This window comes from Talpa occidentalis, unplaced genomic scaffold (assembly GCF_014898055.3).
Source record: "Talpa occidentalis isolate TD23 unplaced genomic scaffold, MPIMG_talOcc4v2.1 talOcc4.6, whole genome shotgun sequence".
In the NCBI taxonomy this organism is placed as follows: Eukaryota; Metazoa; Chordata; class Mammalia; order Eulipotyphla; family Talpidae; genus Talpa; species Talpa occidentalis.
Genome location: NW_023604972.1, coordinates 88,301,204 through 88,327,849, shown reverse-complemented (window position 1 = coordinate 88,327,849; position 26,646 = coordinate 88,301,204). Strand labels below are relative to the sequence as shown.

At 41.9% G+C, this 26,646-nt stretch overlaps 2 protein-coding genes across 2 annotated transcripts in view; one reads left to right on the top strand and one right to left on the bottom strand.

The window, feature by feature from the left end:
* MRPS27 (mitochondrial ribosomal protein S27) overlaps nucleotides 1–14,573 on the top strand; it is a 75,977-nt gene extending 61,404 nt beyond the window's left edge. Inside the window, exons 7-11 of the mRNA XM_037529419.1 lie at nucleotides 2,604–2,719; nucleotides 6,732–6,834; nucleotides 8,925–9,067; nucleotides 10,989–11,159; nucleotides 13,383–14,573. Coding sequence (XP_037385316.1) covers nucleotides 2,604–2,719; nucleotides 6,732–6,834; nucleotides 8,925–9,067; nucleotides 10,989–11,159; nucleotides 13,383–13,622 — 773 coding nt within the window. The 3' untranslated portion in view covers nucleotides 13,623–14,573. The remainder of the gene's footprint in view (nucleotides 1–2,603; nucleotides 2,720–6,731; nucleotides 6,835–8,924; nucleotides 9,068–10,988; nucleotides 11,160–13,382) is intronic.
* A 6,581-nt stretch (nucleotides 14,574–21,154) lies between these two features.
* MAP1B (microtubule associated protein 1B) overlaps nucleotides 21,155–26,646 on the bottom strand; it is a 95,134-nt gene continuing 89,642 nt past the window's right edge. The window contains exon 7 of the mRNA XM_037530329.2: nucleotides 21,155–25,627. Within this exon, the coding sequence (XP_037386226.1) occupies nucleotides 25,472–25,627 (156 nt within the window). The 3' untranslated portion in view covers nucleotides 21,155–25,471. The remainder of the gene's footprint in view (nucleotides 25,628–26,646) is intronic.

Sequence of the window (26,646 nt, the reverse complement as noted above, 5' to 3'; positions counted from 1 at the left end):
TATCACACGTTGCTTTGTTTTATTTAAATTATAGTTATAGTATATAAAATACAAAACTCCAAAATTAGTTGACTTTTCCGGAAAGAGCAGTATACTAGCCTTGCAGATAAGTCATTTCATGGCTAGACTTTCATTTCCTCACCTGTAAAGTAAGTGGATCAATGATCTCTGAGGTCTCTAACCTCTGACATTCTCTGATCCTGGGAAATTAAAGTGACTCTTATTTTCTGAGGCAATAAGGGAGACCAAGCTGATGGGGCATGCAGCAGACCCTAAAAGCAGTCATGCGGAACCCCGTGAGTCTCCTATGGAGAGAGAATGTAGTACCTGGTGCTTGGCTTATACTTGGAACTGTGCAGTCAGGAGGGAGGAAGGAGGAGGCCTTGCCATATGAAAGGATGCCCACTGGCTTTCCCCTTCTGCCATGGCACCTTAGGTGTGGTACTAGGAGCCATGAAGGAGCCACCCCTGTGTTAGGAAAGTCACTACCTCAAGGAAAAAGGATATGGGCTGCTGATCGCTTATGCATGTATGACCTCTGTGATTGCTCTAACTGGATTCCAACACTCATCCCTGCACATCAGCGCCTCCGCATCAGTCAGTATTCAGTGGTTAGTCTGGGGCACTGGGCCTGTGTCGGCACTCCTCTTCTTTGTCTTCTCTAGACCTCTGCTTTGTCTTCTTTCTCATAAGGCTTGTAGTTGCTGACTGACAAAAAATAATTGCTATTACCTTTTGAAATGTTAATTTTTCCTTCTTGTCAATTTCTTACTTAATTTAGGCAAATGCATGTCCTGAACCCAAATAAAAGATAATCAGGTTTTGCATGTTTCATAACTTATTTTCTGTGAACATCAAATTTAAGAATCCATGTGTCTGTGTATTTGGACAATTGTGTAGTAACAGTTTTATCTCTTCACTCTCTAAATAAGGGGGTTGTAATTGTATGGGGAATATAAAAATTTTTTTTAAAAAATTAAAAAAAAACAATTTTAAAAAAATACAAATTATATTGATTTTGAATAAAGGTACAAAGAATCAAAAAAAAAAAAAAAGATACGTCAGAAAGGTCAAAGGAGTTTTTTTCCCTAAGTGCAGAATATGAGGATTTTTAAAAATAAAGCTTTGATGAAGATGATTTTCATTTATGGTAAAATTTTTAGAAAGTATTGTATTTTTTATTGTTGTTAGGATGGGAAATATCAAAGTGAGTAAACGATTATGGAGGAAAAGTAATTTAATTACACAGGCCAAACTAATTTCACTTCCCAAGCTGACAGTGATGCAGAATATAAATAAAAGTAAATCTGAGTTTTTATATGTAAATTTGGATTCAGTAATGAACAGTTGGCAAAACATATTTTTTAAACTGGATTTTTAGCTTTAATTGCATTTTAAAATAGTGGTTTGGTTGGATTCTGTTTTTCTAATCTCTGTATCTTTGGAAAAGGATGTATTAACAGTTCTCACTCTTTTTAAAAGTGTCAGTAGGGTCAAAGACCCTGAAAGGGTCCTTGTTTTCCACTAACTTGCTAGGTGACTTCCTGGTCTGCCTGTGTCAGCTTTCCCATTTGCAAAAAAGAATATAGAAATTTTTGCCTATGGCCGCATTTAGAATCATGCCATGTACAAAACCAACTGACTAGGAACAGCTGCATATCAGTTGCTAACTCCTAGTTACAAATAAATGCAAAAATTGGGTAACAGAGTAACTCAAGCAGTAAAAACATTTGTTGTTTCTGTATTATGTACAGGCATAGTATTTTAAACCAATATTAAAATTCTTGAACTTAACAGCAAATACTAAGGGAAAGAAATTGTTTGAACTTGATTTTCTTGGCTTCCATCTATGTTGTGGAATATTGAGTGGAAATAAAAACTGCTCAAGTTCTGATCTTCTGTGACCAGCATTCATGTAGAAACAAGTATTTTATGTTGTATATTATACTTAGGGGCTTATAATTTATGAGTGAACTGTTTTCCTTTCCCTTCTTTCTTTCAGCGCTGTTAAACTGAGCCTGATTGTCCTTTTTATAGTCATCAGTTTCTGACTTTGAAATAACTAGAATTTAGAATTACCTGTATTATTTATCCTCTTTCCACCAGCAGAAAGAAGGTACTGGAACACAGAGGAGGGTAGACAGCCCCATGCCCTGCTGTACTTTTGAGGGTGACCTATAAAATCTCAGGTTCCTTTCTGGATGCCTTAGCTCTTCTAGCTCATGGATGTGATACCTTGAATTTGCTTCTCAATTTACACTGCATTTTCATATGTATTATCAAGTTGGGCTGTTCAAAAATCTTTTGAAAAGGTGGTAAATTGCATCTTGTTATTATGAAGATGATTCTGGGAACCAAGAGAAAAAAATAAATGATTTATTTTGTGACCTTGAGGACCCTAGTGCATAGCACCTGAGTTTGCACATTATAGTCTATGCAGGAGAAGCTAAAGTCTTGGGAAAGATCTGGTTGGTAGAATTAGAATCAGCACCCATATATTTTACTTCTGAATTCTGATTGTTTTTCTGTTTGTAGTTAATAGAGATTTAATGACTTACCTTGCAACTATGATCCTATCATGTTTATGTTCATCTTCTTGCCAGATGCTTTATCTGTGGTTTTTGAGATCATGAGGCAAGAAGCCTTTGAAGTGCCTTCCACCCAGCTCCTCTCCCTCTATGTTTTGCACTATTGCCTGGCAAAGAAGACAGACTTCAGCGTAAGTGATCTGCCATAAAGCAGTACTGAGAGGCTAGGAGAGGGTGGCAGTGGCTGCTGAGTAGGGATGAGGTGACCAGAGGAAACCGCCACCCTCAGACTGTGGATGAAGGTACCTGATGTGGCCCAGTACTGTCAGAAACGAGTGTTTATTCTGTGCATTTTAGTTACTAGTTTCTCACAACATAGAACTGGATATTCCTCTATCCAATAGAATTTCAAATGAAAGCCCTACGTACATTTTGAAACGAGCTAGTCTGAGTGTCCTCGGACATTCAGAAACGGTTAGCTGATAATCAATGACAGTTAACACAGAAGATCAAAGAAGCAATGAGGCTGCTAAATAAAGAGCATTAAATACCGATTATTTAATTTGTCAGCATTTTCCTGAGGTAGCTCTGGGTCAGTCAGAATACCAAGTTTTGGTTTCATCTCTTAGATCAAGGTATTTAATCACTATTTATTCTTATATCTTAGTATGAGTTATAGCAACACTAATAACAACTAATATTTAAATAGCATTCACTTTACACCAAGCTGTATTCTTGGTGTAAAGAATATTATTAATGCAGACTAGATCACAGAATTGTTACTTAAGAGCCACCCAGCTAGTAAGTGAAGCCACCTAGAAAGCCAGACAGTCTGCTCTGAACCACAAATGCAACATCCGGGGGTACGGGGAATAATTTGTATAGGAACTGTAAAGATAATCAAGTCTAACCTACATTCTAAAGAATACGTGGTATGTTTTGCTTTTTATAAGAGAAATGCCCTAACCTATGGCATACCTCACATTCATTATTTCATCAATATATAGAATATATATAGTGAGAACCTTCTATAGTCCATACATTGTCAAGAGCTAGTTGTTCAACTATGAGCAAACATTTCCTGCTTATAATCTAGGGAAATTGTAGGTCTTTAAAGTAAAACAGGGGTAAGTTTTAAATTATGATTATAATGAGCACTAAAAAGAATTCATATATGGAAAGCCTGCATGAATGAAGGGAGTTGTTGTTTGTATCTTAAACTTAGGTTAGGAAATACTCTTTGGGGGAAATATTATCTTGGGTTAATATTTGACAGATAAATAGGAATGAACTGGTTGAAGAGGGAAAGAAAGTCCAAAAAGAGAAAATAACATGTGCAAAAGCCCTGGGGCAGAGAGAGCATGGTGAGGAGAAAGCAGCTGAAAGAAGATAAGAAGCTTGCTAATGCATAGCTACAACAGAGGATGAGCATGAGGTCATGGGGTAAGGTAATGTTGGAGAATGTAGGTCATGCTAAGCTGTTTTTATCTACATGCTAAAAATAGAAAAGAGCCATTGAAAAGTTTTAAGCAGAGGGATAACACAATCAGATTTGGGTTTTGAAAAGATGCCTCTGGCTGTGTATATTGATAATATACCACATCGGAGCTAGGATGGTTATGGGCAGAGCACTTATGAGACTATTAACGGTTATCCAAGCAAGAGGTAATGTTAACATGGGGGCCAAAAGATGAGGGCATTAGAGAGTAGCACATCGACATATTTGGGAGGCAAATAACATGATGAGGTGGAAATAAGGAGTTAGGGATCAAACCTTACCTCTGGAAAAAATTGGGGATTTATGAGAAAATTCATTGACTCTGAATTTGTGCATTTTGAAATGTCTTTGACACAAGAGATTTCATGAGGAAGACTGAAACATTAACAGGAAAATCTGGACTGGAGATGCAATTTATACATCCATCTGTACATGTCTGCCAAGAAGCCAGGAAACAAAAAGGGAAGTCAGGACTGTGAGGGACCACCTAGGGAGAGACTGGCTTATAATAGAGAATGTTTCTGAGAGGGTAGGTAAGATGTGTACTCTTTAAAGTTCACTGGTGTGGAAACATACCTCTGAAGAGGTGAACGTATACCTGATCATCAGTTACAGTGCTGTGGATCAATGTTACCTCAATGAGAAATACAACAATTAAAATTAAATAAAAAGTTCACTGAAGGCAGTGATATGAGGCATGAAGTTGTACAAAACCAAACCAGAGTCGATTCTGGAGTGAGTTAGGGGTGCAGAAAGAAAGGAGAGACAGGTGAAGGGAAGTGGAAGAAGGGGAAGTGGGGAAATTTGCATTTGTGTTAAGGGAGAGGCACAAGTGTGAAATAGGAGAACCTTGAGGACACTGATGACACAGCACCTGATTTAGGCCATAATAGTACACATATCACAGAAGCTAAAGACTTGGAAAAGACTTATTGTTTTATGTCAACACATCAAACAGCTTTTTATATTAGCAGCAATGATTGCATTATTCCCAATGAACAGAAAAAATCTCTGTGACATTCATTTGTTTGAAAATTTTGTGTGGAAAAAGTTCTTTTAAAAAGTTCTTTGGGGGCCTCCCCCGTGGTGCAGTGGTTGAACGCTGGGCTGCGAAGCTGCCCACAGCCTCTGCAGCGCCGGTTCGATCCCCGGCCCGATCCCCAGCCGTGGGCGAGGGTCCCACATGGCTCGCAGACCTCTCCTGCCGCCCGCTGCTCCCCTCAGCAGTGTACTTCGGTCCTTTCTGCCTGCTCTGCTCCTTTTTCTGGCTCTGGTGAATTCTCTCACCCTCCTACACTTCTGACTATACCCAGTGCTTGTATAAATAAATAAATAAATCTTTAAAAAATAAAATGTTCTTTGGGAGCTGTCAGCCAGCATGCATGTACGCACACACGCACACACACACACACACACACACACACACACACACATTCACTTCACTTCCAGCTCAGCAGGTATATTGCTATTTGACTTTTAGCCTCTCCTGATTGCATTCTCATTCTATAGATCTTTTTTTCTCCAAAGAAAAGGAAAAAAAAAAAATGCTCTTAAGCCTCCTTATTTACTATTCACTGTGTTGGGGGGTTGGGGTGGGATCAAACCTTAGCGTGATTTGCTTTTGAAAGTGAAATGACCCAGTCCTTCATTACCTGTGCTGCAGAAGCACCTAGGGTGATTTTGTTTTTCTCCCAAGGTCTTTGCTTTTTTTCAAAGGTTTAGAAAAACCTTAACAAATTACACTTGTGTTGCATGCACAAAAGCATAAAGAGGTTTGGTTGCCCATTAGCTCCTGGGGTGCTGCTCTTACAACTGGCTGCAATTGCAACTGAAGACCTCCTGCATTTTCTGCTTCCTCCCTGACCTCTGAGTGCATAGCTGGGCAACCTGAGCATGGTGTTCTGAATTTCCAAGCCAGGAGGGCTCTGGCCAAGGTGTGACCCTCTGGCACCGAGATCACAGTTCTCTGGGGAGTAGCCAAGGCTACCCTCTGGGCCCATGTTTCCAGTGACCCCCGCCCATCGCTGCTGCCACAACAACCTTAGTAATGCCTGTGTTCTTGCCCTTTTATCCCCATGTGTCAAAAGGGTCCAATTTCATTGAAGTGTAATTTTGCACCCTGGGTTGAGAGAAACAGTCACTAAGTGTTTCTGATTGCCTACTTTATTTTTTGGGAGGAACAAATCTATCTAAAAGCAACCTAGTAATTGTATTTATTTTAACTCTGTTAAGTAGGAGTCTTATCATTGTTGAATTGTATAAAATTCAGAAACTTGCTTCGTCGCATCACGGCAGTGTGTTGTATGGCGCCGACAGCACACTGTCTCAAGGCATTGTCAGTCCAGAGTATACTTAATATTTTTGTTTTGCTTTTCTGACTATAAAAGGAACTCTATTCATTAGGGCGGGGGTGTGGGAGGATTGGAAAATAATGTAAAGTGCAAAAACCAAAATGTTCATATTTTACTACCCAGAAACCTATTAACATATCACATTTCTTATGTTATACACACATACATTTTCTGTACTTTTCATTAAGCATAAATACCTTTTATTTGCAAAATTGGGGTTATAATGTGCCTGTGGCTTTTTACTTTCCTTGTTTTATTTAATGCTATCTTCTTTTTCCTCCATATCATTAAAAATATTTTTGCATTGAGTATCCACTGCTTACCTGGACCATAATCTGGTATGTTCTGTTACAGTGGGAAGAGGAGAGGAACTTCGGTGCATCTCTGTTACTCCCAGGCCTAAAGCAAAACAATTCAGTGGGGTTGAGTTCCCAGTTATATGGCTATGCGCTTCTTGGTAAGCTAAAAATTCTTACAAATAACTGTTCTTCATGGATAGAATTGATACATTCTCTCACTTCACAATAAAATTCTGATTTGATTTAAACATACTGGTGAAATTCCAAGAGAGCTGTCATTTTTAGATATAGCAGGAGATCTTGATGGCCTTACAGTTATGACCTAAGTCAGTAAAGAGGGTTCTAAGCTTGTCACCACTGTGAGGTGAGAGCTAGTGGCAGTCAATGTGAGGAAGGGAGAAAATAAAGGGAGTAAAGTTCTTCCCCCCGTTTAGGAAAACCATTCAGTAGAGTCTTCCCCAGTAGTCACAACCATCTTTCCCTGGCCTTAGCCCAAAAGTCCAGTAGGTTAAAAATCAAGAATTAGGGTTGAACTCATCTTTGGCATTTTCTTCAGGTGAGTGAAGACACACTCAGAGCACAGGTAGTGGCAGTTTGGGGAAGCAGAGAGTGGCTCACTGCCACTCTGTGATTGTGCCACTCTGATAGGTGGCAGCTTTATTTTAATGCCCTACTGGTGTTGAAAATCAGACAGGTCAGGAGGACGAAACTTTCTGAGGTTGACTGAGAGCCTGGGTGGTGGGGTGTCTAGGCAAATAACATTCAACCTAAAGGCACATAAAATGTGTCCTGATTTACAGGTTTGTTACACGCATATTACTTCACTATTCTTCCCTCTGTCTTTTAAGTATATAGGTGTTTCTTAATCCTGAATTAATCTGTATTGCTTCTCTTAATCCTTTACTGCTTCTGCTACCTTTGTTTTCTGAAAATTAACAGTGATAGTAGTTTGACTGCTTTTGAAGTTGATCTTCAGCAACAGAATGTACTGTGGCATTCCTGGATACTGATTCTGATATAAACTAAGGAATTTCAGAGATTATCAAGCTAGCTATCCAGATAACAAAAGAGTTAACTGCTCTTTTTTCACCTTCTACTTATTTGCCACCTACCTTTGATATTGCTATACATATTCTTGCCCCTGCTTTGACCCTGCCTTCAGATTAACATTCAGGACCATTATACTGCATGAATTGTTCAGGGAATTGTCAGGACAAAGAAAATGTACTTTGTCCTTGATTCTGAGCAGAGGCCCTGGTGCTCTGGGACTGGCAACCACCAAATCAAAAGCTCTTTGCTCTCATTGTGTCATGTGCTGGGCAGCCTCCCTCAACCCTGATGGAAGCAGCTTCCCAGGATGTGACTGTAGTCTAGCCCCAAGCATCTAAAAGGTCTAAAATTAGCTGTCACCTGATAAGCTTTGTCTATTTATGTCATACTACAGCTTTCCCAAATCCTCCTTGCCAGGAAAGATAAGTGAAGGGAGATTCAAGACCTGGCATCTCAAGGCGGCATAGGTCACTAGTACAGAGAGGGCCTCAGGTGCACAGACAGTCTCTCTCCACACCCCGTGGCCCTATTGTCTGGCATCCACAGCTTAAACTCTAATAGAGGTGGTTTGAAGTACAAGTTTCCCCTACTCTCTGAAAGTAGAACATTCCTATTTGATTTGATCTGGAAGGCGATTTTGAGTCTGGGAATGCTGTTAATGTATGTGGGAAAATTTTTCAACATTCCAAATCCCAAAAGTACCTGACCAAATCATACCAAATAAGAATATTCTTTTCAGATAGCAAGGGAAGTTCCAACAATGAGAAATATTCATGTCCTGAGACCCAAAAGGATGATAAAGACCTTATGATTTAAGTACTGTTGAAGATTAAAGGAAAGAAGGGCAAAATGAGATTTTTTTTTTTCTTTTTTGGGGTAGGGATAACTCCCTGGTAGCCTAGGGGTTAAGTCTTAGCACTATCAGTGTTACAGCCTGCATTCAGTCCCCAGCCAGGGAGCTAACCACATGGCACAGCAGACCTTGCCTGATGCTCCCCTTAGTAGTGTATTTCAGTAAATACGCCTGTTCTGCTCCTCACTCCGTCTCTGCTGAGTCCTCTCTCCCCCTGCACCTCTAGCCTACACCCCAGTTCTTGTATGCATAAATAAATAAAAAATCTTTTTAAATAAATCAATCCTGGGTCCCAGCTTCGGGAAGCCGTGGCTCAGCCTTCTTCATTTTTCTCTTTGCCCACAGGGAAGGTGGAATTGCAGCAAGGACTGCGGGCCGTGTACCATAACATGCCTCTGCTATGGCAGCCGGGGTACCTGGACAAAGCCCTTCAAGTGATGGAGAAGGTGGCCTCTTCCCCAGAAGACCGAAAATTGTGTAGAGAAGCGGTATGGTTGTTGGCCCTAATCAGTGGGATTTAGGTCTCCTGTTCCTCATAATGGAACTTTGAATGTGTCTTCTTTGTCTTCCTTCCTCCTCCTCCTGTCTTTATTTCTAAGAAGCACGTACTTACCCATTTAAAAAGGAATAGAAAACCACAACCATTCTCAATGTTTCTGAGAAAACGCACTTGAGAATAAGATTAATGTTGATTTTATAGCTCACTGTCTAAGAGGAAAAACTCTTCCCCTAAAATTCAAACTTAGTTCAATAAAATACTACTTCTTCCCCTTCAATAAGATCTCAGCAGAAGCTCAAGAGAGGTTAAGATTTCATTTTAAATTTTGCACATTTCTGTACCCTCATGTAGTCCTAAAGATTATATGACATCTCTCCTCGCCTACCCCTCCTTAAAAACCCTCAGGAATGAATCTGGGGAGTAGAGATGGCATAGTTTCCCTTTCATTCCAGTAAACCATTCTGAGGTGAAAGCATAATGCTAAAGATATGAATCCAGATGTTTCTTTTTTAAATTGTAAAGTGTTCACTTTGCTGGACTAGGAAACGCCTCCCATCACCACCAAAGTCATCCCACTTAGTCACCCAGAGCCCTCGAAACAAAGACGTTTCTAGACTTAGCTCAGGGTACAGGAAATGCCACATCTTACAGCTACTGATAAGCCTTAAACCCCGTAGGGAACCACAGTGTCTTTTCTTATCCAGGCAAATTTTGTGGCAGGTGAGGCCTAGAATGACCACTGCCAGCGTGCACAAGTCAACTTTGAGCTGCTTATTTGTTTTACCTTGACCCTGGTCACTGGGATTCACCCCTTGGCTTTCATTTCAGTCACCAGATATGCAAGTCTGGTGCCTACACTATAGTAATGTCTAGTGAATCTTTGTTCTCTGCCAGATGTTTATAGCAAAGGATACGTATTTCTAAATATATTTTCATGTTTTCACCCCATATAGTCAGTATTAGTGATTGAAAACATAAAATTATACATGAACCCTTTGCCAGGGATATATTCCTTCCCCTGTGAGCCAGAATTGCATTCTTTGTGTGCTGACCTAATAGGAATGTGGTTCAGATGACAACAAGTATAGGATATGCATCGGATTTGGGTATAATGTATTAGTGGCTTTAAAAGGCCTTGGAGTATTTTCTGGATTTTTGTTCTCATATGACGTGAACAGAATTAATCGATACCCAAGTGGGTGCTAATGTTTCCCTTGAGGTTGTTTCTAACCCATCTTGATAAGATCCCTTGTGGGGTGAGTGAGATGTGCTCCTAACTGAAAGTGGTGGGGGAGGGGTCAAAACATAAAGAAAGAAAAACCCTGTTTTATAATTTACTTATTTTCTAAGTCACAAAAAGCACCTCATTAAAATGAATTTCACACGTGCTTGACTGATCTTTGCTGGCAGCTTATGTCGATTGCACTGATCCCCAATTTATAGATACTCAGTGAGCTAAAAGCTTTCTCTGAAGGAGGCCCTTGCTATATTCAGAGACTTTACCATAGGTTCAGAATGACCCTTGGTTGGTTGTGACCTGCAGTGGTTTTTCATTCCCTTTCTCTCAATTCCAAGCCCATAGAGAAAGACATGGAAGGGAGAGGTACTTCCATTCCCATTGAGCATCATTCTTGGCGTCCATTGAAGTTAAATGCTGGCTCACTTGTGCAGATAATCCTGAGCTTGTTTACTTGTGCCATTTTTTTTTGTACTGAGTTTTCCATATTTCCCAACAGGGGCTTCTAATGTGAAATCATATAATCATCTGTTTCCTCGCATGTTATAAGGAGACTAGTCTCATGTGTTTTTAGATCCCCACTTTTCCTTATTTTCCTTTCCCCAGCCCCTGTTCACAGTGTGCTTTCAGGCCCACAGGGTATTGAGCCTCTGCCCTTTTTTGTGCCCCACAGCTCGATGTGCTGGGCAGAGCACTGCAGGCGCTGACCACTCCGGCCCCTGAGTCTTCAGGGGAGCAGCCGGAAGAAGGCAACAGCAGCCAGGGCCCAGAAGAGCTGGTGGAGCAGTTGGACACGGAGGAGACAGAACAGTCCAAGCTTCCCCAGTACCTGGAACGATTCAAGGTGAGTCATGGGGGAGTCGAGTGCCTCTCAGCTGCCATTAAACATGCTCCCCCACTGTGCTGGTAAACAACCCGTCCTTTCATGCATCACTGTCACACACAAAGGCATTAAAAACTGACATCAAAAATTACATTTTTATTGCCTCGCACAGGAAGTGGTCTTAAAAGAAACAAATGGAATTTTTATGCTCCCCTTTGTATTTGAGCTAATTGGTCACAGTTTTGTTCACCAAGACAGCTTGTCATTACCCACTCATCCCTGACATGTGCCTGACGGGTGGGTAATAGCTTGCCTCCTCACAGCAATCACCTGATTCCAACACTGGGTGGAAAGAATCTGGTCATTTCTCCATAGTGCACTGAACGTGCTTGGTGACCCAGAAACCCAGGTGGAGATCACAAAGGCATGTTTTAATATTAAAAAGTTGCATGCATCTTCCTTTGCTTAACTGGCGGCTTTGTGATAGTCCCTGGGGCCATTGGAAGTGCTCTCTTGGGCCACATGGACGATGCAAACAAGCTTCCACTGTTTCTTTTTAGAACAGCCCTGAACACACACACACCCCACCACCCCACCCCCAGTCCATACCAACTGACCTCTAGTGGCATATTGGGACAGAGAGTTGTCAATTTTGCCAGATTACTACATGTAAATCTTTTCAGTATTTATATTGAACCAGTTATGTGACCATTTCCCCCAGTACTTCTGATGGGTGTTGCTCAGCTTCCTTCTTTTATATAATTTGAAAGCTGAAAAAGATAAATCAATGTTCCCAAGGTACATGGAGAATTAGTAGAACTAGGTTAAAAATTTATATACCTGCTCTTTCCTCTTACTGCATAGCTTTGTAAATTTAGAAGATGAATAAACTAAAAAAAAATCTACCTAGCTCAGCCCATGGATTATCATTCACCATAATCATATGAACCAAAGCTAGCCACATCACTCCTAAAAATTACCACCATTTTTTGTTTCTTATATATTTAATCTTAGAGAATAGAAATCTATGCTTGCAGCCCATATTCTTCCACAAATGTTTAGTTTTTGAAAATTAAAAAAAAAGACAAATATTTAGTGATCACTAGTTTTATATTAGCCATCACATGCTACAGGACCACAGGCTGAGAGGAACCAATCCTTAAATGACTGTGATTTTGAACTAAAGTTTGTTGACTCAAAGCTGAGTCCTCATTCTGGCATCCCAAGCTGTCTCATTGGCTAAAAACCACATGGAGAATCCATTAGAAAGAAAGAACTTTCATTTTACATTTCCTTTTCTTCCTGTTGCGTGATTTTTATTAGTCTCTTACTCAATTTTATGTGACTGGTCAATCACACTGGGCCTCAGGCCTTTCCTTGAAAGCCATGGACCTGCCCACCTTCCTTCCCCTTTTGGAGCAGCCTCATCACAGGTGTGTGCCAGTGAAATTGCATTTTTTGCGGAACAGGGTATGTGCTGCAGGGTAAGCTACAGCAGGGCCCCTAAGTGGTTCTCGCTGATGATCTACATCTTGAAGCACTTAAGTAGATTAGTGTTTTTTAGTCCTTTATTTCTCCAGGAATACAATATGAAACAAACTGCGCTGCCATTTCAGATGGCGCTGTGAGCAGTCAGTATGCGAAGGCTGACCTGTGGTGGGACACAGCAGTGGGAGCTTATAGCAGCGCGCGCTCTCCTGGGAGCTGTTTAGCATGCCATTAGTAAGAAATCCTTGAAATGATTTCCATCTGTTGAAAGGCACGCTAGTTAGGCAGACATTTATCTCACTTATTGTGAAAGGCAAAGGTATGGATGGCTTGCCCCATGTTGTCAGCTGCTTCTGCCATTGTGTCTGCATCTTAGGGTTCTTTGTTCTTGGAACTTGCTGCTTGGTTTGGTTCAGGTCAGAGTGGAAATACGGCTTTGTCGTACCTGTGCTGTCTTTGGTTTAAAGTGAGATATTACCTGAGGAATCACAGCACATGGAGCACGTGGATCTCCATTTACTTTTTAAGTAAAGGGGGAGAGATCCCATGTGCATGTTAGCAAAATTGCTGGTCTGAAAAAAAAAAAAAAACCAGCAAGCGCCAGCAGTGCCTGGATGAAGGAGAGCACAGTAGATTCCCAGCAAAGCGCCTTTTCCTGTGAGCAGGAGCTGTGGAGATTCTACAAGTGACTTCAATTCTTCAATTCCCACCTGCCCACCCCCCCAACCTTCTTTTTTTTCACTTTATTTCCAACAGGACTTACTTTCTAAGCTTCAAAGTATGGGCAAAGTTGAGTCCAGAAGCCTTTTGACTCTGACCACCGAGCTTGTTCGAGAGCAACTCCCCACCTGTGAGGCAGAGGACTTGGCCACTTATGAGCAGAAGCTGCAGCAGTGGCATCTGGAACGGGTGCAGTTGATTCAGAGGGAACAGGAGCAGAGGAAACGGGCAAAGCAGGCGTACCAGTCTCGAAGAGCTGCAAAGGCATCTGCCTGATGGCCCCTGCAGAGCTCACCAGACCCTGACATAGGACTCACAGGGACTGTGACGCAGGCCTGTTTCCCCCGCCATCTCCTTTTCTCCAAGCAGGACCCTGTGGTGTAAAAGTGCTCTGTATCAAGGCTGTGTGTATCGGCAAGGCATCCCGATGCCAGAGGGGCTGTGCCACTAGGAAAGTGGCAAGTGACCTGACTAAAAAATAAGGAGCTTGAAGCTTATGGAGAAGTTCCTGGGTGACAGGGAGCAGTTTCGAACATTGAAAGTTCCTGATCCTTAGAGAAGGTGGTGGGAGAGGCTGTGGTTCAAGGAACGGGTCTTCAGTATTAAATAGTGTCTGCCTTCCCAGCAGAGGGGAGCTGCATGTCTGTGACCCAGTCCTCCTTGGTCTCCTGTTTAGTACAAGTTCTCTCCCTGAGTTGGGTGCCCACACGGCCCGCTTTCTCCTTCCCCTCGGTCTTTCCCTTCCAGACCTGAACTGGGGAAAGTTCAGTACGGGAATGAACTCAAGATCACGGACACACTGCTTTTCAAATTTTGGGAGACCAATTTGGCATTTTAGAACATAGGGACTTTTGAGGGGGAAACTAGCACTTGCCCTGAAACCTCCTTGGCTTGGCTTCTCCATCATATCCGGGTCACTTTTGTCCAAAGCATTGTCTCAGCTCCGTCATCAAGCAGATGAAATGAGCCGTATGTGCACACACATGCACCATTTTGACACCCAGTAAGAGAAAATGGGGAATATGAGAGATGAGCTGGGGCTCAAAGTACATAGCAGACATGAATAGTTGTAAAGCTGTCGAGAGGTGGAAAACTCCCTTCTGTACTTTCTCTGTGAAAGGGTTAGGGGGTAGCTCTTGCTCGCGATGTAATTTTGCCTGTAACGCAGTGGTGTACACTTCCTCGGGTCTGTGCTCTTTTATCAAGCATCTATGGAAATAAATCTTCTCGGATTATTTGGGTGTTTTCTTTATCACTGGGGGAAGGAAGGGAGACAAGGGACTTTGCCTTCATTATAGTAACTGATTTTGAGCAACATATATCAACCCTCCATCGCAGCCTGTGATATTTATAATAACAGCCACTCATTTGAGGAGAGACTGTGCCAACAACTCAGGCAACCCTATGATAGAGGTACTGCTCCCATTTAGAATGAGGAACTGAAAACTAAGTAACTCCGAGGTCAAGTTAGCGCTGCTCCTCACCCTCCATGTCTAACTGCATTGTACCCAACCCGGGGTCCCAGACACCAGCACAGCTGACTCTTAGGTAGAGGGTCATGACCCAAATCAATCTGACATTTTGGTTTATCAGGTAGTAGGGTTTTTCCAGCTGCTACCTTATTACAATAAGAGAAAGGTTCAGGACTAATCTTGGTGCATTTACTCAATAAATTCATGACCGTCACACATGAAGCACCTGATTAATGTTCAGTTCATAATTAGGCCTATTTGTCCATCATCACTCTTGCACTTTAATCCCTATCCTCACCAAAAGACATCATTTCCGCCACGTGTGCCAATGCTTGGCATGAGTTTTCATACTCCCTGCTCCCCAGGATTCCTCCTAAACTTGTGCCCCCATCTCTCAGGAACTCTCCCTTTTGGGAGTCTTTCCTTCCCAAGCTACTCCCTTTTCCCCTATGCTCTCATCTCCTGAGCCATGGGATACTCTCCTGCCTGCCTGCAACGTCTTAAGGTCTAGCCAAGTTGTCCTCTGTCCTTTTTCACAGATATGGATTTCTGCCCAGATCACCTTCTATATTTCTTCCCTGGGGATGGGTAACTGCTCTCAGTATCCTGTAACAAATTATCTTCCCTCTAACTGACCTACCACGTTCATAGCCAGACCTCTAGCCTCATCCCTAAATCATGATCTTGGAAACTTAAGTCCTGGGAATTAATCCACTACCATTTGTTGTTTTTTTTTTTTTCTGTTTGCTTCTGATATACCAAGTGTTAGTATATAAAGTGGTGACATTAGGCTGATTTCTCTACAATTTGCACTGTCCTCACATTTTTACGTCATTAACTTTAAACCCCAGACCCTTATCCCCAGATTTTTTTTTATGATTTATTAATTTATGCATACAAGAACTGGGTGCAGGCCCGAAGTGCAGGGTATGAGAGGATTCACCAGAGACAATGGGGAACAGAACAGGCGGACTGAATGAAATACACTGCTGAGGGGAGCAGTGGGCAAGACAGGAAAGGCCTGCTGCGCCATGTTGGTGGCCTCCCTGGCCGGATCGAACTCCTACTGCAGTGGCTGCGGATAGCTTCATAGTGCTGCATCTTAACCCTATGCACCACCAGGGAGGCCTCTACCCCCAGATTTTTAAGATGTTCCTGCTTCCTAACTTATCAAGAAAACTTAAACCACACAAATATCAAGCTCCCTCCTTTCTAGCTTAACAATTCTCTATGTGCGCATGCTCTCCATCATCCCTCTTCCTTCCAAGTGGTAGGTTTCCCCTTCTTCCTTTCCAAAGTTATGCTCTTCATCTGTGACCTGAGTGCTTACCTAAATGTCCCCAAACCATCACACCTATCCTTGCCATCCTGCATCATCTCTGATTTCCTCCAAGCCTCATTCAAGATCTCTTTCCCTTTTGAAAACACAAGTCTTTATCTTGTCATCAAACTACTATCCTATCACTCTCCTTTTATCACTAAACTTTTTACAGGAATATCTACAAGTACTGGCTAGTTGCTTGTTCACTAGCCCCTGAGAATTTGGCTTTCAATCTGTTACACACTAGTTGTGGTGACCCTGACTCTTAAATACTCTGCTCCATTTGGCTCCACTGACCACCCCCTTATAAGCTTGGGGACTGTAACGGACAGACTGTTCCAGCATTGCCTTAACAGACTCCCAATCACATGCTGTGTGCAAAGCACCATTTTCAGTGCTATGGAGTTTACACAGAAAACTATAGATCCTGCCCTCAAATAATGAAGATCCCAGTAAAGACAAGGAGACAGGCACATACACACCCATCAGTACAGCTGGAGAGTATCATTAAAGACACAGATGGTGATACAGGTATTCACAGGAAGAGCCTTTCAAGCCCAGACCTGGGAGAAGCTCTAATGAAGGAAATGATTTCTGATTCATACTTTTGATGGAGGACAGGAATAGAAAGAAAAAAACTAAAAAAGGAGGCGCCACAAGACAAGAAACCTGGCTCACACAAGGAGGTGGGGGCAGAAGAGATTAGCATAACCATCGACACAGTTGTGGAAACTAGTATCCCAAGGCACGGATGCCACTAGTATCCTGAGGCGTGGATGCCTAGATTACAAAGCATAACATCCAAGCAGGTATCAGACTGCTGTGGAGAGCACCGGCCCAAAGGTAAAGATATGGAGATTGAGCCCACTGTAGAATCTCCAGTCCCTTTCAAATTATACAGTTATCCAAAATTAGCAACTGGGCCTCCCCTGGTGGCGCAGGGGTTGAGCACTGGGCTGCTGGGCTACGAAGCTGCCCGCAGCCTCTGCAGCACTGGTTTGATCCCTGGCCGCCGGCGGCGACGGTCCCACAATGGCGCAACAGATCTCTCCTGCCGCTCCCGCTGCTCCCCTCAGCAGTGCATTTCAGTACGTCTGCCTGTTCGGTTCCCCACTCTGGCTCTGGTGAATTCTCTCACCCTCCCGCGCTTCTGACTGTACCCAGTGCTTGTATAAATAAATAAATAAATAAATAAATAAATAAATAAATAAATAAATAAATAAATAAATCTTTAAAAAAAAATAAAACACAAAATTAGCAACCGACTGAGACTCACAAGGAGTGAGCCCCTCCCAAACAGAAGACTCTATCAGTGCAGTCTCTGCACAGGCTTGGGGCAATAATCCCACTGCCCACCTGTGACTCTATGCAGGTGCCTCTTTTCACCAACTCTCCCTCTGCAGGGCAGCAGCCTTCCTGCCTGCCTGTCACCTGGCAAGCCCGCCCCCTGCAACCAAGCAGGCCTCTCTAGCAAACCTGTCTTTTGGGGGGCAGCTCTTCCTGCCTGCTTGTGTCTATGCAAGTGTCTTTCACTGTTTTATCTCTTCCCTAATAAACCTGCCCTTTAGATATAATTAATGTCTCTGTCGTGTGGAAAAACTCGCCTGGGAAATTCCCTGCGTGTCGCTGAAACGGGAGCTTTCGTGAAACCTTTCCCAGAGTGACCCCAAGGATCCCACACCCCAAACCCATGGACTCCAAAAACTACAACACTTTCATTAGTCACATAGGCTTGACTCAGGGGTGGAGCTGATATTCTTCTCCATGGAGTATTCTCCACGGAGTCTTGCGTAGAGTAGATACTCAAGAGAAGTTACTTTAAATTGAACTTAAATGAACTATTTGAACTAAATCTGTTTTGCTCCACCCCCTACCTTGGCCAAAACATAGATGGCATATGGTGGAAAAGAAGAAAAAGCAATGGTAAGGGGCAGATAGATACCTTACTCTCCTCTTGGGGCTGTGTTGCCTTGGTATCAAAATTTGCATTTTGTTTTCCTACCGTCAAGTTGACTGTAGATACCAGGTATGTGTGTGGGAAGGTTGGTTGTTGTAGATTTTACAAGAAGTAATCAAAATAAATGTAATGAAAATTTATTAATTTTTTTCACTCTGAATGAAATTGCATCTAGTGAGCGGAAGCCAGGGCTGCAGCCAAACATCTTCTGGTGAACAGGACAGACTCCATAATGAAGAGCTACCTGGTCCAAAATGTCAAAAGTTGTCAGAAGTACCAAGGTTAGAAGCCCTGGTCTCAAGTACATAAGGTCACTCGCGGGTAGTTTTGCAGGGATGTGGATGAAACAAGATTAATCTTGTACAGATGACTCACTAACAAATGGTATGAACACCTATTTCTTAGCTAATTAAATGTAAAGAGATGGCGATGTAGGGTGGGCATTGTTCTTCCTAAAAGCAGCTCAGTGTAAAAAGTGGTAAATGAGGATTTCTATGATTTGCTGTCTGGAGAGAGAGATCTGGTGTCAGGTGTCTTGAGTTCTAAAATGAGGCTGCTGTGATGTGACCTCACATGAGTCAATGGAATCCGACACCTTTGCACCCTATAACCTCCCTGGAAGTGGGGGAGGAATGGTTGAGTTTGAAATGGGGTCAGAGGGCTTAGGCTTTTGTGAATCATAAAAGCAAATATTGTGTGAATTTTCATTAAATGGTTATTAGCAACCTTCAAAGCAGAACTTTTTAAACTCTGAAAATGATACATTTTTACAGTCTTACTTTGGAAAACAGGGAAAGAGGAGTGATTTTCAACACAATCGTGTCAGGAAATTTGCTTGTTATTCTAAAAACAGCTTTTAATGAGAAAACAGCCTTTTCTTTCCTGTTATTTGGTCTTTCAGCTGAGGGTGCATGCTGCCCTGAGGATGTTATTACCTGAGGTGACAAGGAATCCAAACAAAAGGTGGTGACAGGGCCCCTGAGACTAAGCCTGTTGCCATGGGTTCTTTGTTTAAGACAACAGCTACACTTGGGCTGTGTTTGTGTTATCTATGAGCGTTAGGGACTCTAGCTGGACATGTTCAAAGAACAAGGAGTTTATCCTTACAAAAGCATCTGAAAATACATTCCATTATGGGTTTTAAATGCTGCATCAGGGACAATAGGGAAGCTTTACACAGGATTTGTAAAAGGGATATCATGTCCTCTTATGTACCCAATGATAGAGAATTTCCCTTGCATTTTGGTTTCCGTAATGCTTCATCTCTGCAGAGTTCAAAACTGTAATCTTTAAAACACCCTGAGAAGTTAATATGCCTACTATGTAAAGTGGGTCAAAATGCCCATTAAAAGTTTCCTCCAATGACACTGCTGGACCACCACCACTGGGGATCGCTATTTTCCAGGCTCCAACTCATGAGCACTCAAACCCACCTTGAGCATGTCCGTTTCACTTAAACCACTGCTCTTTGTGTTTCCCCGTTTCTACCAAATGTACTCCCCCCTCATTAAATACATCCTCTCTAATCCTGGCAACGGCCCCACATGGGACATGAATTGCTACTCATTTTGCAAAGGAAAAAACTGAGACTGGAACAATTTGCCTAGGGTCACACAGTAAGTGGCAAGGAAAGTGTATGAACCCAGGTCTGATTCCAAACTCCATAAGGACACCATATAACTGATGGAGGCTAAGAGTAGACCATCGTTAAGACCAGAAACTGGAGGTGGGGGTAGACATGATTCACATAGTTGTTAAACCAGACATAGAAATGAAGAACTCCTCAGGTGCCAACGACAAGTAGCAGACCAGAGGTAGAGAGATGGAGATGGAATTTGTTTTTTGTTTCTGTCTCCTCTCTTTCTCACTCTCTCTCTCTCTCTCACACACACACACACACAAACACACTATCTCGGACATCATTTCCAGTGCTTTTCCTGTGGTCACCTAAACTCACCCTTGAATTTGGGGGTCCCCTGTTACCCCATTCAGTTAGGGCAGAAGTTATGTCTTTCTTCTCCCCTGCTAGATTGTAATGCAACAATCCCATACCCGGTAGGTTCCTCACCGGTTCAAGCAGACCTGTTGGTGTTTTCATGTTCTCTGTTGTTTGCCGCCACACTCTGCCACACTCCCCCGTAATCCACACCACGGCGGTCCACACTACACCCTCTTCTGCCCCCCTGGCCTTATAAGCCCAGTCTCTTGGCTCAGGTGCGCCCACCTACGCATGCCCACACCCTACTCCAGGTGCCCGCCATCAGGCATGCATTTAATCTAATAGTGGGAGGGGGACGGTGATACCTTTCACTTACCCGACATAGGTATAGACTAAAAGTACACCCTCGCTTGTTTGAAGGGAATTCCTTTTCCAGTACTATTAATTATAATCACTTTTCCTCACAGTGTATTTTAGTTGGATTGAGCCTATTCTGTAGCTAAGCAAAAAACCAACAGGGAGATTAGGTACTGGTGATAGTTATCGAGTATGATGACTTTGTAGAGTCCCACAAATCAACCTTGGGAGGGACCATTCATCCATTCCTCTTGAATTTCACAAGGTGAGAAAAGAACTCTATACAAAGTAACTGCCGTCAGGGCACCAGGTGTGGCCAAGCTAGGATTAAAACCTGCTTCTTGTTTACATCATGCTTTGCTTTGCATAAGCCTCCAAATGCCCTGGTCCTTTCATTTTTTTTTTTTAAAGGCAAAAACATAAATTTATTGTCTCTCTGATCAGAGGGGTGCCAAGCAGGTAACCCTTGTTCCTTGATGTTTTTTTAAAGCGATTTTAATTGTCTCTTCCCTTCATCTCCCAGCTTTCTATGCTTCAACCCTATCATCCTCTAGAGCTGGCTATAAAAGATAATGAGGTAGCAATTATAGAAGTTGGTGGTAGGGTCCTCCCAGCAGTTTGCCAAAACATCACGCTAAAGGAACCTGGTCACGCTGCATGACTAAATGTCCCAGCCACCCTTCTCCTCCCGCTGGAAGTGGCAAACCCCAGCTTCGGGTGTTTTCAATTCAGTAACAAACAATAGAACGCAGCACACACGTGAACTTTTGCCACTTTTGTATTTTATTGTGGAACTGAGTTTTTTTTTTTTTCTTTTACATCAAATATCCTCAATGGAAGAGGGGATATTGCACACAAATATCATAAAAGCACTACATATTACTTTCACTGGAAACTAATTTTCTACATTAGATATGACTGGATAGGATAGAAGTGATGCAGGATTATAAGACATAATACCATACACAGCTGCAGACTGACACAAACACCATTCAGAACAAGAGAGAGGAGTGGGAGGTGCTTCTCAGCTGGGCTCAGGACCCTCTGCCCAGGGCTGAAAGAGCAGGGCCGCTGGCCGCTCGGGAGTCCAGACTGGACCAGCCTCCAGGTGTTCTCAAGGAGCAGTCTGGTCTTGCTGTCTTATCTCGCAGGCTTCCGCTCTTGGGGAGCTCCAAACGAGTGCGGAGAAGCTATTTTTCCCCTTCCTTTTCAGTTTTGTTGTTGTCTTTTAAATTAACTTAAAGTCACAGATTTTTTTTTTTTAGTAGTTTAATACCAGGTGAATAACCTAATTGCTTTCAAAGAAATGCTCATTGCTAGGCGGCTTTTGGTGTATTGTTCAGTTGGTTAAAAGAGAAATGCTTACAGTTCCTTTCAAATGGAAACAGATCTGTTCTTCTCAATCTGAAGCGCCAAAAAAAAAAAAAAAAAGAAAAGAAAAGAAAAGCTATTAATCTAAATCACAATATCATTACTGAGCAAGAACCTCTTATGACAGGTGACTAAAGAGAGGCAAGAAAAGCAATTTCAGAATTGTAGAGCAGCTCCTGAGAGCTGAAATTTGGTAACAGAGGGAAATGGAAGATGGTAAACTTTCCATTAGCAAATGATTAGATCTCATTAAATGAGTATTGGAAAGCTCCTAAACTGCATAAGCTATCGGAGACACTTAAAACATTCATATACACTAGGGAAACCATTCACTATGATATGTAAGGTAAGAAAAGAAAAAATTTTGAACTCCATGGAAAACAGCAGGGCAGGGGGCAAGGAGGGGGATTCAGTCTTCATATCCAGTCCCACCACAAGACTGAGAAAGCATGCACAGGGGCTTGGGATCGGAGCGGGGAGAGAATTAGTTAAAATCGAAAATGGAGGGTCATCTCTAACATTTAGTCTTGGTATAATTTTGTTTAAGATACTACCAAAAAGGTCATGATCATGTGTGCTATCTTGATGGAATCCCATCATCTACAGAGTGTAAATTCCTTCCACTCAAATACTCAATCTATACAATTGGATTAAGTAATCAGTGTGAATAAAACTTCTAGAAGTCTGTGTCAATCTTCAGCTCTCACCATGAATGTACATGGTGCACTGTGATGGCTGTTACTAAACTAATCGTGTATTTATGGAACTAGCAAAATTAGGTTAGTCACACAGGTAGGAAAGATGTCTGGAAGGACAGGAGCAACCTATAATGCAAATGTTGTTTTTTCTGGCATGTTCAGGCTCTGTGTTCATCATGGAGAAGTATGGATGGAGAAAGCTACTGATACATTTCATAGGAAAAGGAGCCAGCTGCTCGGTGACAGCTTTTGTGTATGTTTCCCATTAAATCCTATAGCAAAAAAGAAAACGGGAGAAAAGGAATGGGGTGGAATATTTACCACTGAAGACTGGGTCCAATTCTCCAAAAAAGGATATATTTTTTAAGGTAAAACCATGTACATGTTAAATAAATTTAACTTGGGAAATCGGAAAATAATTCCATCTTCTATCAAAGAAAGATCAACCAGAGGTCTGAATTTGGCAAGAAGGCTGGAAATCTGTTTCTCTTCCCATGCATTATGTGGACCAACCCAACAACTAATCACTAAATAATTATATTGAGTATCTTAGCTTTGCTCAAAAGTAACTTTTAAGTACATGAGTTTATACTCAATGAAGTCCGTTTTTGTCACAATGACTTCACAATGACTTTTCCATTTCATTAATTTTTTGTACCCTCAATGTGTTGTTCTTAAGGACTTGAAAGAAACAGGGTAATAAATAAAAGCTGCATTTCTAGAGAAGTCTAAAAAAAATAGAATATTAATTCTTTTAAAAAATTAAACATTTGAAAAATGTAATTCACAGCATTAAGTAGACTGCATAGGTCCGCAGGGAAGGGACCCCGAAGAAGCATTGTTTAAACCCTCATAGTATTTAGCAGTGCAAAACACACATTTATCAGACAAAAATAAACTAAAATGTTAATTTTGAAATAAATAACTAACATAGAAAATAAAATGAGGTCATTGTTCACTAAACTCCATAGATCTCAGAGTCTACAGAAAACGGAACGTGACGCAGCACAGCATGGGTGTCACTGAGACGTCTGCCACATCTGAACACGGGTGCACTGATCTGAACTTGAAACTGGATGTCAGTTTTAATCATGAGTCCACTTCCCAGGTTCATAGTTCCATGGTAACAATGATGGAAATGATCTCTGAACTCTACATGATGAACCGCAGGAGCTGGGGGTTCACTTGCTTTCAGTGTATTTTTTCTTTTGTTTTTTTCCAGAAAAGAAAATCCCAAAGCAAAATTTCGCTCAGGTTCTTTGAACTTGTCTTGGCTATTTTACCTCATGGTTGAAGATCTTGAAAGAAGTGTGTGTGTGTGATACCACGGGGCGATGTTCTTGTCATGGCCTGGAAAAGTAGCCTATCATTGCCATTCTCCCCACTCTCGATTAGCGTATACTCAAGATTTTTATGTTAAGGGAATCCAGGGATGGGAGGTATCACTATTCCTGGTAGTTATGGGTTTTTAATAAATATTATTACTGCAGTATCAGACTTCAATCTCACCAGAACTTAAAAGAAAAAAAAATATTCATTGTTTTGCCTTATGAAACACTTAAAAAAAAAAAAGACTGTCACTTGAAAATTTGCTTTGCTTTTTCCTGTAAATGAAAACATTTGTTAAAAAGTTCATCTATGAAAAGTTCTCACATAGCTAAAAAAAAATTCTTCTGTACACTTGTTCTGATAATTGTGCTGGAATTAATGGAAAATTAAAAAAAAAAAGCCAATGTAAGACAAAGGAAGGTAAATACTGTACACTTGCTGAGAAACTCTTCCACCGTAAGATTCACTGTTTTCCCATTTCTGATCATAGAAGCCATTTCAATCTTGAACTTGCAGTAGTAATGAAGCTAGGAAAGGCTCAACGTGTCTGGCTGAGGCCCACGAGCGCGGAGGTGTTTTTCCACGCACGTGACCACCAAACCGCTGCACCGATCAGATCCGCTTCAGTACCCCACACGCGCACACACATGCTCCTTAGCTGGAGTGTCTATAATCCTACATGGGTGTTTTATAAACTTGCTGTCTCACATTAAAAAATAAGTGCATCAAGTATCTTTGTACATTCAAGTCACTTTCTAAGGCAAATTGTCTACTGTTTGTACTCCCAACCGCTTTGGTATTTGCTTGTTAATTGGGATGGACTTGGGTGTTTCTGCATGCAGGTTAATTGACTCAGTGGGCTGACTGGGTGTACAAATGTTGGGAGCATGCCTTAGATCGATCTACTCGTGTGTCTGAAGAGGCTGAGAGTTGGGGGCTCTAACCACTTGCATGTCCAGTCTACACTACTTGGTTATGTCAGTGTGCAGCCTTCAAACTGAAGGTGCTTAAGGCGGGAAAATCTCACACGCCCTCATGACAAGTTTTGTTCTCTTTTGTTTTCTTCCAGCCAACTTGTTTTAGAAAATGAAGACCCTTTTTGGTGACACACGTTGAAAACTTTGCCTGTGTAGACTACAGAATACAGACTGTCTGAGAAAATGCAGACCTAATTGTTGGTTCTTTTCTCCTCCTTACCCCACCCTGCTCTCTTTCTGGGTATCTCACCAGCACTCTCTTATCATTACATCTCCTTCTTTTGCATTCTTTTTCTTTCTCATTCTCTCTCTCCCCCCTACGGTCTCTCTGTGCGTGCATCCTCTCTCTCTCTCTTTCTCCCTCTCTCTCTCCTTCTTGAGCTCTCTCTAAGACAAATGCCTCTATCAAGCAGAAGTCAGTTGGGTTTGCTAGTGCATGGTTTCCAAATGTTCAGCAGAGATGAACTGGGGTAGGTAATTTTGCAGTAACTTGAACCCTACTGTGGGAATACTGTTACTTCCCTTAGCAATCAGCAAAAAGTGAGAAATTGTGGTGACTTGTGTCACCATGACACAGTATAGCGTTTGGCAGGTAACAGTTCGGCGACTTATTTAGATGAATTGACATTTTAGAAAAGGTGGATTCAAATTGAAGAATTTCTGGAAACAAAGTTCAAATCCTGTGGTGTGGCTGGCCTAGCTTTTTACAGCTCAATCTTGCATGCGGGGAAGGATTCGTCTTGCATCACCACGGTGCTGCTGCTTGCTAGAACCATGATGTTGAGGTCCTGCTGCTTCTCGTGGGTCTCCTGGTACCACTCCCTCATCACCTCTGAGTCATGAGTGGGGATCAGGGTCACCTGCAGGGAAAGAGAAAACGGCCATTTAAGGGCACGGCCAGAGATCAAATGAAAAAAATGGAACATTAATAAGGTATTAATTAGAAAAGGAAGAGAGGGGTCTCCCTAGTGGCACAGACACTAGGGAGTGCAGCGCTGTGAAGCTGTCCGCAGCCTCTGCAGTGCCGGTTCGATCCCCGCCGGCCTTGGAGCAACCTACATGGTGAGCAGACCTCTCCAGTCTCACCCGCTGCTCCCCTCAGCAGTGTATTTCAGCCAGTCTGCCTGTTCTGTTCCCCGCTCTGTCTCTGGTGAGTCCTCTCACCCCCTGCATCTATGGCCTATACCCCAGCTCTTGTATAAATAAAATAAATCTTAAAAAAAAAAAAAAGGAAGAGGGAAGAAAGGAATGATTTTCTGTTTTCTCCCAGAAAAAGACTTTTCACTTCATTTTCCAGGAAACAGAATGATGCTATCAAAAATTAGTTTTGGGGGGAGAAGGAGCTGAAGACTGCAACCAAAAGCAACTAAATGACTAGTCAATTAATTCATCTATATTCACCATCTCTTTTTCTAATTCTTTCAAGGTATTATAACAGAAATGGTCAGTTTTATTTTAAAGATATTGCATATTTAATTCAAGGAGCTGTAGTTATTATGGCAGTTCAAAGTCCTCTACTTGTTTGCAACTAACATTTCATCCTGAGAACAAAGATTTAGTTTATATGTGTGGCTGGAAATAGAGAAGAGGTGTGGGTAGGAGGGTAGAGGACTGAAGAATAAAAATTGTACCTAGTATTCAGGAAGAGGCCACTGAGTGCTTCTCACTGGATTATATAGGATTACAAAATAAGTTATTCTATTTAATGTCATGCAAACACACGGTGACCCAGTGAGTTCACTCAGTGACTGTACAGAACCATGAGGAAAACTTAGATAAACAAAAATCATAGTGGAAATAATAAAGAGAAGTTCTTTGCCAGCCACAGATGTTTGGGAGTCAGGAGTGTCCTCTGGGACCTTTTCAGCAAAGCCCCTCT